This window comes from Sciurus carolinensis, chromosome 2 (assembly GCF_902686445.1).
Source record: "Sciurus carolinensis chromosome 2, mSciCar1.2, whole genome shotgun sequence".
Lineage (NCBI taxonomy): Eukaryota > Metazoa > Chordata > Mammalia > Rodentia > Sciuridae > Sciurus > Sciurus carolinensis.
The window spans coordinates 172347240-172363644 of NC_062214.1; the positions used below are offsets into that span (position 1 = coordinate 172347240).

Consider the following 16405-nt stretch of genomic DNA (forward strand, 5'->3'; position numbering starts at 1 on the left):
TGCTAGGGCATCCGTATGCTCCGTCCCGCCCAAGGAAGTAAGGATCGCTTTCCGATTGGTGTAGTTCCTTCATGCGTTACTTCCGGCTTGGCGGGCGCGATTGAAGCCGCACGGGATTGGAAAACTCTGCTCCGGAAGCACTACCTAAGGAGGGCCTAACCGGGCCCCGGGTACGGCTGTCCAGGTCAGCGTCATGGCGGCCGGGCTAGCGAGGAGCGGGTGGGCGGTTGCGTCCGCAGCTACGCGCAGAAGCCCACTGGTCTCCTGTCGGAGGTGGTCCGACGCCTCGGCAGACGTAGTATACGATGTGGTGGTGTCGGGTGGTGGCCTGGTGGGTGCTGCCATGGCCTGTGCCTTGGGTAAGGGCATCTCCACGCTGATATGGCGGGGAACTGGGCTGCTTACAGTGGGAATCGCCGCACTGTGCCCAAAGGCTTACTGTCTCGGATCTTGTGATCCTTTCCCTCCTCCCCTAGAAGAACCCCAGGGTCCCCAGAAATGCGTTTGGTGCATTAGGGTCTGATAGAGTCCAAAGTGAAAGGGGCCCTTAGTAGGCATTCCGACTAGTGGGGAATAACCGCCTAGGGTTATTTAGTTATGGATACGGTGGGAGGGTATCTAGTGTTCTAACTTTGGGCCAAATGTTTCTTTTCTTTTTTTTTTTTTTTTCCTAAACAACTTTATTGAGATAGAATTCAAATGCCATAAAGCCCCCCCATTTAAAGCGTGGAGTTTAATGGTTTTTATTGTGTTCGCAGAGTTGTGCATCATTACCCTTAAAAAAAAAAAAAAAAAAAAAAACAAAGAAACTTGGAACTCTTAGCAGTCACTCCCTGTTTCTCTCCATCCCTCAACCCTAAGCAACCACTCAGCCTACTTTGTCTCTAGATTTTCCTTTTCTGACAGTTATATGTAGATGGAATTTACATGTTTACAAGGTTAATGTGTGGTAGCATATATCAGTACCCCATTCCTTTTGAAGCTGAGTAATAGTATTTTATTGTGTGTATTTACCACATTTTGTTTATTCAATTATCGATTGGTGGACATTTCTACTGTTGTCCTATTACAGATAATGCTACTACGAATATTTTGTGTATAAGTTTTTGTGTGGACATATTTTTGGTTATCTTGGGTCTGTTCCTACTATTGGAATTGCTGAGTCATATGATAACTTTGTTCAGCGTTTTGAAGAATTGCCAAACTGTTTTCCACTGAAGTAACTACACAAGGGTAGCAGTTTCTCCAGGTCCCGGGCAAAACTTGTTATTGTCTTTTTATTTGTTAGCTATCCTAGTGGGTGTAAAGAGGTTTTAGTTTGTATTTATCTAATGACTAATGATATTGAATATCTTCCGAATGCTTATTGGCTACTTGTGCATCATCTTTGGAGAAATGACTATTCGGATCCTTTGATTTTGTTAGTTTGTTTGTGGTTCTTAGGATTGAATCTCAAGATTCAATGCAAGATCTCAGCGCATGCTAGGCAAGCACTCTACAGCTGAGCTACACACTCCACTTTGACCTTTTTTGTTCACAATTGGGCCTTTTTTTTTTTTTATTGAATTGTTCTTTTATATATTCTGGGCACAAATCCTTCATCAGATATATATATGATTTGCAAATATTTTGTTCGATTTTGAGGTTTTTTTTTTTTTAACTTAATAGTGCTTTTGGAAGCACAAGCATTTTGATTTGTATTTATGTGTGTATGTGTGTATTTATTTATTTATTTACTGTGGTGCTTGGAGTTGAACCCAGAGCCTTGAGCATGCTAAGCAAATGCTCTACACTGAACTACATCCTCAGCCCCATTTTCAATGTTGATGTAGTCCACTTTTTCAGTCCTTTATCACTTGTGCTTTTGGTGTCATAACTAAGAAATCATTGCATAGCCCAAAGATTTACTTTATTTTCCAGAAGTTTTATGGTTTTAGGACCTACTTTTGAGTTAAATTTTGTGTATCCTGTGAGATTAGGACTATGCATTTACGTGTGTAATTTAGGCTACTCCATTACATTCTGATATAGATGTTACATACATATTTATGTGAAAAAAAATGTGCTTAGTAAGGTCAAATAAAGACCAGAGTCTCACAGCCAGGCAGTATCAGAGTTAGAATTCAAACCCAGGCCACCAAACTTCAAATGTATTGCTTTTAACAACTGTATAGTGACTTTCAGAAATTGGATTTGAGTTTTTTGACCTCAGAAATGAAAGGTTACTAGTAGTGTGCAAGTATTTTTTGACATCAGCATTTTGAATGACAGCCACATCTTCCCTGATGGGGTACCTCATATGAAGAATCGATAGGAAGAAGTGCTTTCTTTGTATGAGATAATGGGTTGGCATCTCAAAGTTGTTTTTTTTTTTTTCCTTGAGGGGTGCAGGGGATTGGACGCAGGGCCTTGTGCTTGCAAGGCACGCACTCTACCAAGTGAGCTATATCCCCAGGCTTCAAAGTAGTTTTTAAAACATAGTGTCACTGGGTGTGGTCGCACACACTTGTAATCCGAGCAGCTCAGGAAGCTAAGGCAGGAAGATTCCAAGTTCAAAGCCAACCTCAGCAATTTAGGGAGACCCTGTCTCAAAATAAAAAATAAAAAGGACTAGTTGTACCTCAGTGGCAGTGTGCCCCAGGATTCAATCCCCAGTACCAAAAACAAATATAGTGTCAATTATTGAGCACTTGCTTGGAACAGGCATCTTTTTGAATATTTTGCATACATTTTAACTTAATCCTTTTAATAATCCTGACTGTAGATTGTGCAGATAAGTAAGTTAAAACTCAGAAAGGCTGGGGCTGGGGTTGTGGCTCAGTGGTAGAGTGCTTGCCTAGCATGTGTGAGGCACTGGGTTCGATTCTCAGCACCACATGTAAATGAATAAAATAAAGGTCTATCAACATCTAAAATAATATTAAAAAAAAAAAAAAAAAACTGAGAAAGGTTAAGTAACTTGCCCCCAAGAGTGGGTAATTAGAATTGCAACTCTTTGGAGATAGACAAAACTTTCTGGCAGGTTTAAGTATGTATCCTTGCTCTCGGACAGTCATTTTGGTTGTGCCTATTGGTAAATGGGTTAAAATATAAAATCCTGAGTCTCTGGTTTCAGTGCATTTAAGAATCACCTGGGTCTTTATTATTTTTTCTTAGATTTTGAATAACTCAGGCAAAGATACAAAACTCAAAAGGTACAAATATATAGCATAAAATGTATAAATCCAGACTTCCATATATTATTGTTAGCCACCCAGATCTCCTCAAAGGCGACCACTGTTAACAATATAAGGAGGTATATTTTTAAAATGAAGATACCAGGTTCTGCCTTTATTTTTAACAAATACCTTAGGAGCTGGGTGTGGTAGCTATAAGCCCAGCAACTTGAGAGGCTAAGGCAGGAAGATCTCAGGTTTGAGGCCAATCACAGCAATTGAGCAATGCCCTAAGCAATTTAGTGAGACTCTATCTCAAAATAAAAAGGGCTGGGGATGTAGCTCAGTAGTAAAGTGCCTTATGGGTTCATTTACCACACATACACACAAAAAAGTAAAAAATGTCTAGTAAGCTTTTAATATTTTCCTATAAGTGTATTATGTCTTCTGTTTTAGTCAGTTTTTTTTTTTTTTTTTTTTTTTTTTAAATCACTGTCACCAAAAAGACCTGACAATTTTAAACAATTTATTTGAGGCTCACAGGTTCAGAGGTCTTAGTCCGTAGATGGCCAACTCCATTGCTCTGGGTCCAAGGTGAGGCAGAACATCAAGGCAGAAGGGTGTGATGAAGAAAGGCAACTCAGGACATGACAATCAGCAGAGAGCTCTATCACACCAGGGACAAAGGTATATGCCCCAGTGACCCACCTCCTCCAGCCAAACCCTACCTGCCTATAGTTACCACCTAGCAGGTATACACCACCACACCTGGCTCCAAGTCCCATTTTTATATCTCTGCCAATGTTTTAGGATCAGATTTGTAGGCATAATTGATGTATTTCTATTACCTTTCATTTTTATAAACTCTTGATTTAATTGAGATTTTTTCTTCTTGATTTAATTGAGATTGCAATGAGTTCTGTTTATTTTTCTGTTGAACAGGATTTGTGTGTGTGTGTGTGTCTGTCCTACTGGAGATTGAACCCAGGGCCTCACACATGCTTGAAATGTTCAATACCTTATTGTTTTCTGACACTGAGCTATACCCCCAGATCAGGAGTTGCTGTTTTTAGTGACATAATACTCTAAAGATTGGAAATATATGGTATGTAAATACTTTAATCTTTTTAACTTCATTCTTCCTTTCTGGAAGATCCTATTGCTAATTGTATATTTTGCCATTTGCTTCTTTGCACATGGTATATAGTAAACGTTGTTGAGAGAAGTGTTGCAGTGATGGGTGAGATGGGTTCTCCTGACTAAAATGGAGGAATATGTTATACTTAGGACTCTTCATTGGGTAGCATTTATGTTACATGCCCTATAAGAAATTTGTATTCTGGGGCCTAAAGAATTAATCTTTTATTTTTAATTTTTCCTCCAGTAATGTTATTGAACCCAGTAGTTCTATAACACCGAGCTGTATTCCCAACCCCCACTCCCCTTTTTTTTTCTCTTTTGAGACAGGGTCATGCTAAATTGTGGATGCTAGCCTCAGAATTGGAATCCTCCTGCTTCTTTCTCCCAAGTCACTGGGATTATAGGTGTGTGCTACTGCACCTGGCTTAAATTTATTTTTAACTGAAACAAAAACATTAAAATTGCACATATTAATGGTGTACTATGTAATGTTTTTTCCATGTAATATTTTGATACATACATACTTGTTTAATGTTTAAATCAGGTTAAACATATCTGTAGACTCAAACATTTATTATTTCTTTATTGTGAAAACTCCAAAATACTCTTCTAGCTTTTTGAAATGTACATTGTATCTATAGTTATACTACTGAGCAATTAAAATTTTTTACTTTTGTAAAATGATATAAAATATTTGTTTGTTTGTTTGTTTGTTTGTTTTAGGACATGATATTCACTTCCGTGACAAAAAAATCCTGTTGCTGGAAGCAGGTCCAAAGAGAATATTGGAGAAATTGTCAGAAACTTATAGCAACAGAGTCAGCTCCATTTCCCCGGGCTCTGCAACCCTTCTCAGTAGTGAGTAGAACTCCTCTCACAGGTCCAGCCTCCTTTCCCTTTCAGCCTTCCAATAGTGCCATAAGACAGTCACCAAAGCATCTGTGGAGAGGGAGCTCACTGTGTGGGTGGGGAGCGGGAGGTGAGGTTGGCAGTCTAGGGCTGTCAAAGATGAAGTTGTTCATGTATCAACACCCCGTCTGGGATGGGCATCCTTGAGACATGCAGCTCCATCATGTGGGCATCATGATAGTGAAGTTAGGTCATTATGATGGGATTGAATCTATATGAACTTATTGTGATCATTCAGTCTCCATTCCCAGAGTCAGTCCTTATATGAACCAGGGAGCCTGTATGTTAAGTGCTTTGGGTATAGATGAGTATGTGCATATTGAACCAGATAGCAAATTGTCTTTGGGTCTCTTGCAAGATGTTACTTCTCATAGCATCCTAAAACCACCCTTTCGTAAAGTAAACTGTTCCATCATGCCAGAGCCTCTTATACTGCTTTGTTTTTCTTCATAGCACTTACTACTCCCTCACATTATATTGTGGTTTTTGTTGTCCCTCTCCAACTAGAAGTCAGCTGCATAAGAGAGGGATTTTGGTTTTCTACTTTCTGCTCAGTACCTAGATTAAAAATGGCATATAGTAGATGCTCAGTAAATATTTATTTTTAAAAAATGAATCTGTTGCTGGGTGTGGTGGTGCATGCCTGTAATCCCAGCAACTTGGGAGGCTGAGGCAGGAGGATCTTGAGTTCAAAGCCATCCTCAGCAAAACTGAGGCACTAAGCAACTCAGTGAGACCCTGTCTCTAAATAAAATACAAAATAGGACTGGGGATGTGGCTCAGTGATCAAGTGCCCCTGAGTTCAATCCCTGGTACCCCCCTGCCCAAAAAAAAAAGAATGAATCTGTTCAGTGCCACAAAGAGTTAAAAAATGACCTTTAAAGAGTTTATAACTTTACTTAGATGATAAAAAAGAACAAAATGCATTTGGTTTTCCTTTCTTATTCCTTCTAACCTTGCATGATTTACCTTTTGGAACTTCGTTCATGCTGTACAATCTGGAACTAGGGAACAGATCAGCTCCTAGCAACAAACAGGGTAGGGACAGAGAGAATTTTTTTTCTGTTATTGGAGAATACTAAAAACCATCTCTTATTGAACAAGATGGAGGCACAAAAGGAAGTGCAGGAGCCAGGTCCTGTGTGACTGCTGTGTTCTACAGATGCTCTCTTTTGTAGGTTTTGGTGCTTGGGATCATATCTGCAACATGAGATACAGAGCCTTTCGGCGAATGCAGGTACTTCCTTTTTCTTTCTTGTTTTTGGCAAGATGTCTTTGTCTGATGTTAAGATATTGGAGTCCCTGCTCTCCAGGTGTTCTTGAAGGTGGGAGGAATCAGACAAAGCTCACATTCAGTCTAAGGAAGTGGGGTAAGCATTGCTCACAATCTTCTGCCAGAGAGGCTAACAATTTTTAGTCTCTGCTTCTATCACTTGGGAAAGCAATTCTCAGTTTCTGTTTGGAGTCTGTTTCCTTCACCTTAGTTTTGATGCAGAGTATTTTTGTGTTTCCAGGTGTGGGACGCCTGCTCAGAGGCCTTGATAATGTTTGATAAGGATAATTTAGATGACATGGGCTATATAGTGGAGAACGATGTCATCATGCATGCTCTTACTAAGCAGCTGGAGGCTGTGTCTGGTGAGGCACCATCTTGTCCATCTTTCATTTATACTGTGGGAATTGAGCAGCCTTAAGACTTACTGGGAGAAAAGATCCCTTTTACAGATACTTAAATTTCTATAGTAATGAAATCCTCTGATGTTTATTCCAGGGTTATTCTTTTTCAGTACTGGGGATTGAAATAAGGTGCTTTAACTCTGAGCTATAACCCCAAACCTTTTGTTTTATTATTATTATTATTATACCAGAGATTGAACCCAGGAGCACTTAACCATTAAACCACATCCACAGCCTTTTTTTTTATTTTTTATTTATTTATTTTTTTTAACTAAGAGACAGGGTCTTCTGAGTTGCTCAGGGCCTTGCTAAATTACTGAGGCCGGCTTTGAACTTGTGATCCTCCTGGGTTTATAGGTATGTGACCTCATGCCCAGCCCCAAACTTTTTTATCTTATGTCTTTTTAAATTTTGAGACAGGATCTCACTAAGTTACTAAGGGTCCTGCCAAGTTGCTGAGGCTGGCTTCAAATTTGTGACCCTGCTATCTCAACCTTATGAGACACTGGGATTACAAGAAAGCAAGCTTGACTTTCTTTTTTAAAACACAGCTTTGGGGCTGGGGAGATAGCTCAGTCGGTAGAGTGCTTGCCTTATAAGCACAAGGCCCTGGGTTCAATCCCCAGCACCAAAAAAAAAAAAAAAAAAAAGCCACAGCTTTATTCATAAACAGTTTATATGACATAAATTCACCCATTCTAAGTATACAGTTCAGCTTTTAATGTATTTATAGAGTATGCCTCCATCACCACAATATTATTTTAGAACATTTTCATCACCTCGAAAGGGAATCTCATGCTGGTTACAAGTGGTGCACACCTGTAATCTGAGCAACTTGGTTGGCTGCCAGGAGGATTGCCAAGTTCTGAGCCAGCCTCAGTGATTTAACAAGAGCCTTAGCAACTTAGCAAGACCCTGTCTTAAAATAAAAAATACAAAGAACTGGAGATGTAGCTCAGTGGTAAAGCAACCCTGGGTTCAGTCTCCAGTACAAAAAAAAAAGGAAACCCCTCACCATTTTTAATCATTCTCCATTCCCAGCCCTAGTCCCTGGCAGCCATGAGTCTGCTTTCCATCTTAAGATTTGCCTATTCTGGATAATTCATATATGTGAAATGTATAGTTTGTATTAATTTGTGTTAGAGTTTTCTTACTGAGCTCTTATTTTCACAGTACTGGTGATTGAATCCAGGGGTGCTCTACCACTGAGCTATATCCCTAGCCCTTACTTTTTATTTTGAGAACAGGGTCTCAGTTACCCAGGCTGTCCTTGAACTTGTGAACCTCCTGTCTCAACCTTCTGAGTAGCTGGGATTACAGGTGTGCACCTGGCTTCACTGAGCATATTTTTGAAATTTATCCATGTTGTAGCATGTACCAGGGTTCACCCTTTTTCAGGAGACTGAGACAGGAGGATCTCAAGTTCAAAGCCAGCCTCAGCAACTCAGTGAGATCCTAAGCAATTCAGTAAGACCAGTCTCTAAATCAAATGTAAAAAAGAGCTGGGGATATGGCTTAGTAGTCAAGTGCCCCTTGGTTCAATCCCTGTTAAAAAAAAAAAAAAAATTTAAATTGCCCATTTTTAAATTGGATTATTTGTACTTTTGTTTTCAAGTTGTAGTTCTTTATATATTCTGAATATAAATTTCTTGTCAGATATATGATTTGCAAATGTATGATAAGATTTTAGAGAGAAAAATTGGAAGCAATTTAAATGTGCTTTGATATAGGATACTTGACCACCATCTAGCTTTCAAAAATAATTTAGGGCTAGGGATGTAGCTCAGTGGTAGAATGCTTGCCTACTATGCATGAGACCCTGGGTTCAATCCTCAGCACTGCAAAAAGAAAAAAAAATCCCCTTTTCAGCTATTATGAAATACATGGTACACTATTATTATTTGCCCTACTGTGCAATAACTTATTTTTCGTATCTAACTGTAACTTAGTACTCAGTGACCAACCTAGAGCAGATTATTTTTATGAACAACAGAAAAATGATTTCCAGTGGGAAGAAAAATCTTTTTGTTTCAACCTGTTGCATTACCGCCCTGTCTGCTCTGCCATGGTAGATGGGCTCATATAGGTATAGAGTGATACTATAAGAAAGAGAAGAAAGCCTCCTGCTGAGAATTTACAAAGAGCTTAAGTGCCTTTTTTTTACACTGAGTCAGCCCTGTGGCTTCTGTTATTTATCCACTCTCAGATCATAGCATGATTGCTTGAGTTATTTTTAAAGTTACTGTTTAGATCTTTGGCAGTAAATGACAAGACATGCTGTCCTGGGACCTTGCTTTAGGTTAGATGTGGCTTTTTCCTTCTTTTGGCCTGCCTTTCTAATATTTTGTTTTTTCTCTTCTGACCTCCACAGACCGAGTGACTGTGCTGTACAGGAGCAAAGCTGTTGGCTACACCTGGCCTGGTCCATTTTCCATGGCAGACTCTAGCCCTTGGGTCCATATTACCCTAGGTGATGGCAGCACCCTCCAGACCAAATTGTTGGTAGTTGAAGATTCTTTTTTTTGACAGGGGTCTTGCATGTCCACATCTTACCCTGCATTCTAGGGCCTCTAGTTTTAGACTTAAGCTATAGATTAACTTTGGACAAGGCCGTTGGTTATATAATGACCAGTAAAGTACCCATTCAGGGCAGCCCAAGTTAAGATGATCTGATAAATCCTGTACAGGAAACAATGCCACAGGCCATTGTACGACATGAAATGAAGGATAGAAGGATAACTGGACCTCACAGGGACAGGAACCAGTATCAGGAGTTGAAGCTGTTCTTGCCCTCTCAGGAGTCACATTGTCATTCTTGAAGCTCTCATGGTTTTCTCCCTCATTTTCTTCCATCAGCTTTCCCTTTTACAATTCTGGTGCTTGCCGTCTACTGAAACTTGTCTGTCTTGTTGAAATATCAAGAGAACCTGGCTTATATCAATTCGTCCAGCTAGTTGACAAATATTTATCCTGACAAATATCAGTTTGTCCAGCTGACTGATTTTTAACCTATGGCTGGTGCCTCTTATATCAGTTTGTCCAGCTGATGATGTGTTACTGATGATGTCCACTTTGGCTCCAGTAGCTGAGGCTGAAGTCACATTGTAGAGCTACAGTTCTAGGGCAGTGAGTGAGACAGGTCTGATGAAAAGCTTCCTGCATAGTTGGGGCAGCCAGCAGTTGAAACTAGAGAAAACTCAAGGTGAAAGAGAAACTTCTGAAGTAGTTTGCTTATGAAGAGGTTGTAAGACTTAGCAGACTCTTTTCTTCAAGTAGATTGGTGCTGATGGTTACAACTCAGGAGTACGGCAGGCTGCTGGAATCCAGAATGTTAGTTGGAACTATGACCAGTCTGCTGTTGTGGCTACTCTGCATTTATCAGAGGTGAGAGCTGGAGCTGCTATCCGGCAACCCTGCTCATAGGCACGGGGTACTCACAAGAACCTTCCTCCTCTGTTGCAGGCCACAGAAAACAATGTAGCTTGGCAGAGATTTCTTCCCTCTGGGCCTATTGCTCTGCTCCCGGTAAGAAGTCCTCTGGCCAATCTGCTCAAAAGCAAGCCTTCATTTCTAGGACTTTTCTTTCTCTCAGCCCTTTTTCTGGTTTTAAAGGAATATGCCCAAGCTCTCATTACTCCCCTTTCTTGTTTTCCTTATGCTTGAGAGTCCCCCAAGTTCAGAAGTTTTAGCCTTGGTATTGGTGTCCTTCTTTTGACACAGCTCTCGGATACCCTGAGTTCCTTGGTCTGGTCGACATCCCATGAACATGCTGCAGAGCTAGTAAGCATGGATGAGGAAGAGTTTGTGGATGCCATTAACTCTGCCTTTGTGAGTATCAGTTTGTCCAGCTGATGATGTGTTGTAGGGGTGGATTCAGAAGGTGGTTTTAATTAAGGAAAAAGGACTAACCAAGCAGCTGCCTCTTTGTAACTGTAACACTGGTAGGATTATGTGGAGCAGGAAACTTGGGGAATGCAAAATAGCAATAGTGCTGCTCTTCCGAGTGTTGTGACTGCTTAAAACAGTTGTCTGGGTGATTACCATTGTGTTTTTTAAGCTACAACATTTTGATAATTTTGAACAATTCTACTTGGTCCCAAGTATCTATACTTTTGAAACCTAATGAATAGAAGTATTCCCAGGGAGGGATGGGGCGGTTGGAATAGGAAGGACAGTAGAATGAAAAAGACATTATTACTCTATATACACGTATGATTACACTACTGGTGTGACTCAGCACCATGTATAGCCAGAGGAAGGAGAAATTATGCTCCATTTGTGTACAATATGTGAAAATACATTCTACTGCCATGTATAACCAATTAAACAAATTTTTAAAAATTTATTTTAAATCTTCTGAAAAAACAAAAATAGTACCAGTGTAAATCCACATCGTGTACAACCACAAAAATGGGAAATTATACTCCATGTATATATGATATGTCAAAATACACTGTACTGTCATGTATAACTAAAAAGAACAAATTAAAAAAAAATTTTTTTAAATAGTGTAGGGCTGGGGAGATAGCTCAGTTGGTGGAGCGCTTGTCTTGCAAGCACAAGGCCCTGGGTTCGATCCCCAGCACTGCAAAAAAAAAAAGAAAGAAAAAAAAAATCGTGTAACCAATTTGTCAGGACTGAATAAAGACATTTAAAATGAGACAATTGGGCTAGGAGTATAGTACAGAGGTAGACTACTTGCCTAGCATGAGTGAGCCCAGGGTTTAATTCCCAGCACCACAAAAAAATAAAAATAAGAGAATGTGTGTAAATTGCTTGGAACATATCTAGTTCATTGTAGGTACTCAAGAAATGGTAATCACTATTCTGAAGTAAGCACAGCCTGTAGACATAGGGGTACCAGGATTGTTAGAGCTTATAGTCCACATTTATCTGAATTCTCTAATATTAATAATTAGTAACATTTATTGAATACATAATGTGTGTCAGGTATTAGGATAGTGTTAACATATATTTAACTTCAGTAAACCCTTAATGTAGGTACTACATTATGCTCATTTAGAGAAACTAGGAACTTGCCTGAGGTCACACAGCTAGTGGCAAAAATGAGTTCTGTAATTAAACTGACCCTTAGAGCCTGTTTTAACCAAGCCCCGCTACCTCACAAAAGAGTTCACACTGAAGAATTTAAACCCACTGCTCTGCAGCATCACTAAGAATAAAGGAATTTACTGAAGTGGATTCCAAGATAAATAGTAAATGTTACCCCTCTGGGTCATTTTGTATCTATTCCTAGCACAGACCTCCCACTTTTGTAGTCCTTTCATCCTTCTATCTCGTAGACTCTGGAGACAGAGACAGATGAAGCAGTCCCTGTTTTCAGGAAGCTAGTAGTCAAATGAAGACAAGACACATGAACGACAACCTCAGTATGGAGACAATATACGTAGGATGCTGTGGGAGCAGAGATGCGGAGAACACACAGAGGTGTTTGGGGGATGTTACAAAAAAGGGTGGCATCTTCTGGATGCTCTGAGATGGTGTTCCACTAAAGAGTTGGGAGGACATTCTAAGCAGAGGGGAGTCCTGGAGGCAAGAGGTTACTGTAGGAGGAGCTATGCTGCGACTGGTGCAGGTTAGTGATGATGGGGACTGGCAAAGGGTGCAGCTTAAAGGGGCCAATTCAGGAGCCCCTTTGCCTGATCCTAAAACCTGCGTGGAATGCTGGGAAATTCAGTTTTGCATTTAAGGGAGTTGTTACTTATGTTCAAGATCAGTGTAGGTATGTTACAGTGTAGGTATGAACTCATGTTCAAGATCAGTGTAGGTAAGGTTATTCATAACCTTAGCTTTGGTTATAAAAAAGATTTCCTTGTTGAATTTTAAATTCCTGGCTAGTCACTGATCAAATTTCATGTTTTTTTGTTTTGTTTTGTTTTCTGGTTTTTTTTGTTGTTGTTTTTGTTTTTTTTTTTTTTTTCCTCTGCTGCTGCTGTTCAGTGGAGTGATGCAAACCACACAGACTTCATCGATTCAGCTGGGACTATGTTGCAATATGTTGTCACCCTTCTGAAGCCCACTAAAGTCTCAGCTCGCCAGCTACCTCCAAGTGTAGCAAGGGTAGATGCAAAAAGCAGAGTACTCTTTCCTCTGGGGCTGGGACACGCTGCAGAGTACGTCCGGCCTCGGGTGGCACTCATTGGGTAAGAGTGATGGAGCAGGACCCCTCTCCCTTCTCGCCATGCTTCCGGAGGCCATACCTGACTGCCGCTCTGTTCTTAGGGATGCAGCCCACAGAGTCCATCCACTTGCCGGACAAGGTGTCAACATGGGCTTTGGGGATATCTCCAGCTTGGTCCATCATCTCAGTACTGCAGCCTTCAATGGGAAAGACTTGGGTAGGTTTTAGGTATCCAAAAGTCATATAGTTAAAGACCACAACCACAGAATGGCCCTTGGGAGCCAAATAGAGTAGACAAACACTTATCTATTATTAGATTAGGACTTTAACTTTTCCTCTTTCCTTCAGGTTCCATGAGCCACCTTGCAGGTTATGAAACAGACAGACAGCGTCACAACACTGCTCTTCTGGCTGCTACAGACTTACTGAAAAGGCTCTATTCCACCAGAGCTGCTCCACTTGTGCTGCTCAGGACATGGGGTTTGCAGGCCACTAATGCAGTGTCTCCACTCAAAGTAAGAGGCTACTCATGGCTCTCCAACATTCTTGTTCATGGAGAAGGATTTGCAAACAACTCCAGATTTCTTTAGTTTTCTTGACTGTGACATTTGTTGTCTGTATCTGTCTCACTTCCCCACTGGTGAAGTATAGGAGTGCTTGCTGGGCCTTGTTGGGGTGTACCTCTAAGCGTAAGCATCAGCTTGATATGATACACGAGGGGCTTGAGCACAGTGAAGAGGGAATTGTAACGATGAAGACGTTTCAGCTCCTTTTGCTGTTTGGCCAACTTCTTCCCTGAAACGCACTTCCATTTTATTTTTTTTTAAGCTGGAAGAAAGTAGGAAGTCTTAGGAGGGGGGAACTTTTGCTAAATTTTTGCTTTAACAACTTAGATATTTCATTTTAAAGTATTTTTGCTTACCTTTCTACCTTAGCGTGCCAGAGCATCACTCACTGTGTTTCATTTTTCTCCAGGAACAGATTATGGCCTTTGCCAGCAAATGAGTACTACTCTGGAGATTATGCTGTCGAAAGAACATCCTGCCCTGCAACCACCACAATTATTTTCAAGATTTGATTTAATAAATTTACTTTTGTTCACTGAGGAAGGCTTGCAAACAATTCTAAATTTCTTTAATTTATAATTAAATTAACATTAGAATTCTTTTTGTTTTCACTTCTGCTTAATGGGCCTATGGGGTCCAAATAAAGAGGAATAATTTGCTATGAGTAAGGAATATTAATTAAGCCAAGGGGGAAAAACCCTACAAGATGACTTACTATTTGCTTGAAGAGAGAATTTTATTACTAAAAGAAAAATCATCAAGGTGCTATCTTACTCATTTTCACCTGTTAATAATTCCAAAGCAAGATTTACAGTTTTTTTTTAATACCGGTCATAAATTTATATAGTTGTCTGTTGATGGAGGTAAGAATTAGAAATGCTTAGTTGATAATTTTTTGTTAAAATTGCCATTTTAAAATTAATGTTAGAATGCAGGTGTACTCTGTGTGTGTGTTGGGGAGGTGAAGGGTGCTTAACCTAGAGGTGCTCTACCACTGAGCTATATCCCCAGCCCTTTTTCTCTTATTTTGAGGCAGGTCCACTAAGTTGCTGAGGCTGGCCTCAGCCTCTCAAGCACTGTATTACAGGCATGTACCACAGCACCCAGCAAATATAAATTACTTTTAATTTGTTACAGATGCACTAGACTTTCTAGAAAAAAAAAAAAAAACAAGTAAATCTTATTAATGCTAATTATTACCTTGTTATCACAGCATCATATTTCAGTTTTATTTATGGTTCTCCAGGACACCACTGTCCATTCAGTTATAAAATAATAAATAATTTCATTGCACAGGTTTAAAGACTTCAGGAACCATGTCAAAAGAGGCACTCTAATTAGCAGCAGAATTTGACCATGCGTGGTGACAGATTGGTGGCCAGCAGAATGAATAGCGTGTTGCTGTGAGATATTTTTCCCCCCAATGTTGGGGACAGAACCCAGGGCTCTACCGCTGAGTATATCCCCAGCTCATTTTTAAGTTGTATTTCGAGACAGGGTCTCACTAAATTGCTCTGGCTGGCCTCAAACTTGTGATCCTTCTGCCTCAGCCTCCTGAATAGCTAGGATTACAGAGATACCACCATGCCTGGCTTACTGTGAATTTTTAAGAGCTCACTCCACAGTATCAGAGATACCTTTGGAAGAGATCTTTAGGTCTGTTAGATATGTACATTATTAAAAAAAAAAAAAAAATCTCTTTTCTATCCAGGTGCAATGGCTCACACCTGTAATCCCAGTGACTCGGGAGTATGAGGCAGAAGGGTCACAGTTCAAGGCCAGCCTTAGCAACTAAACAAGGTCCTAAACAACTTAGCAAGACCCTGCCTCAAAATAGAAAGATAAAAAGGAATGGGAGACTGGGGTTGTAGCTCAATGGTGGAGCACTTGCCTAGCATGTGTGAAGCACTGGGTTTGATCCTCAGCACCACATAAAAATAAAAAAACAAAGGTATGGTGTCCATCTACAACTAAAACTTAAAAAAAAAAAAAGAAAGAAAGAAATGGGGTTGTAACTCTGGTAAAGCTCCCCTGAGTTCAATTCCCAGTACTAAAAAAAGAAAAAATCTTGTTGAAAAATCTAATTCAAAGATGAAAGATGAAGAGACCTTGTCCTTGTGAACCAGTCTAAGCTATTCTTGGGAATAATCTTTTTTTTTTTTTTTGGTACTAGAAACTGAACCCAGGGGGCACTTAACCACAACACTGAGCTACATCCCCAGTCCTTTTTTTTCTTTTGAGATAGGCTCTTACTAAGTTGCTTAGGTCCTTGCTTAGTTGCTGAGGCTGACCTGTGAACTTGGCAATCCTCCGGAGTCACTGGGATTATAGGCATGTGTCACTGTGCCTGACTAGGAGTAACTTTTTTTTTTTTTTTTTTTTGTGGAGCTGGGGATTGAACCCAGGGCCTTCTGCATGCAAGGCAAGCACTCTACCAACTGAGCTATATCCCCAGCCCCTGGGAGTAATTTTTGAAGGAATGAGAAGTTCCTTCAAGTTCCTTCAGAAGCTGAAAAGCTTCTGGAGGGGAGCTTTTCAGAGAAATTTGTGAGATGAGTAATAAAGTGATAAGGTCACAAACCTTCCAGGAATCCCAGGGAAAAAAATGTGCCCAGAATAAAAGATGACAGCTGCCGTGAAAAGCTGTGTGACTACTGGCAGAGACTGAGGAACAGGTCATTTTTCAAATGGAAAGGTAGCCCAGGTGAGGAGAACATGGACTCTTCAGAGGTGTGCAAACAAACACAGGCAGTACAGCAAGAAGTTTGAGACACCCTGCCAGGGCCTCCATGACTCTCAGCAGATGTTCTTTGTAT

At 40.2% G+C, this 16405-nt stretch overlaps 1 protein-coding gene across 2 annotated transcripts; it reads left to right on the forward strand.

Annotated features, from left to right (window-relative positions):
- Window positions 1-157: 157 nt before the first annotated feature.
- Coq6 (coenzyme Q6, monooxygenase) lies at window positions 158-14253 on the forward strand. 2 transcript variants are annotated; one of them, XM_047539494.1, is made up of 13 exons: window positions 239-359; window positions 3699-3842; window positions 5019-5153; window positions 6383-6441; window positions 6719-6842; window positions 9253-9383; window positions 10158-10265; window positions 10344-10406; window positions 10602-10709; window positions 12843-13045; window positions 13125-13240; window positions 13372-13538; window positions 13999-14253. In XM_047539494.1, the coding sequence occupies exons 2-13, from the start codon at window positions 3803-3805 to the stop codon at window positions 14026-14028; spliced, it is 1284 nt and encodes a 427-aa protein (XP_047395450.1). In that variant the 5' UTR covers window positions 239-359; window positions 3699-3802; the 3' UTR covers window positions 14029-14253. The 2 variants fall into 2 exon arrangements, with proteins under 2 accessions (XP_047395449.1, XP_047395450.1); XM_047539493.1 differs by lacking the exon at window positions 3699-3842 and having other exon boundaries at window positions 158-359.
- Window positions 14254-16405: the final 2152 nt, after the last annotated feature.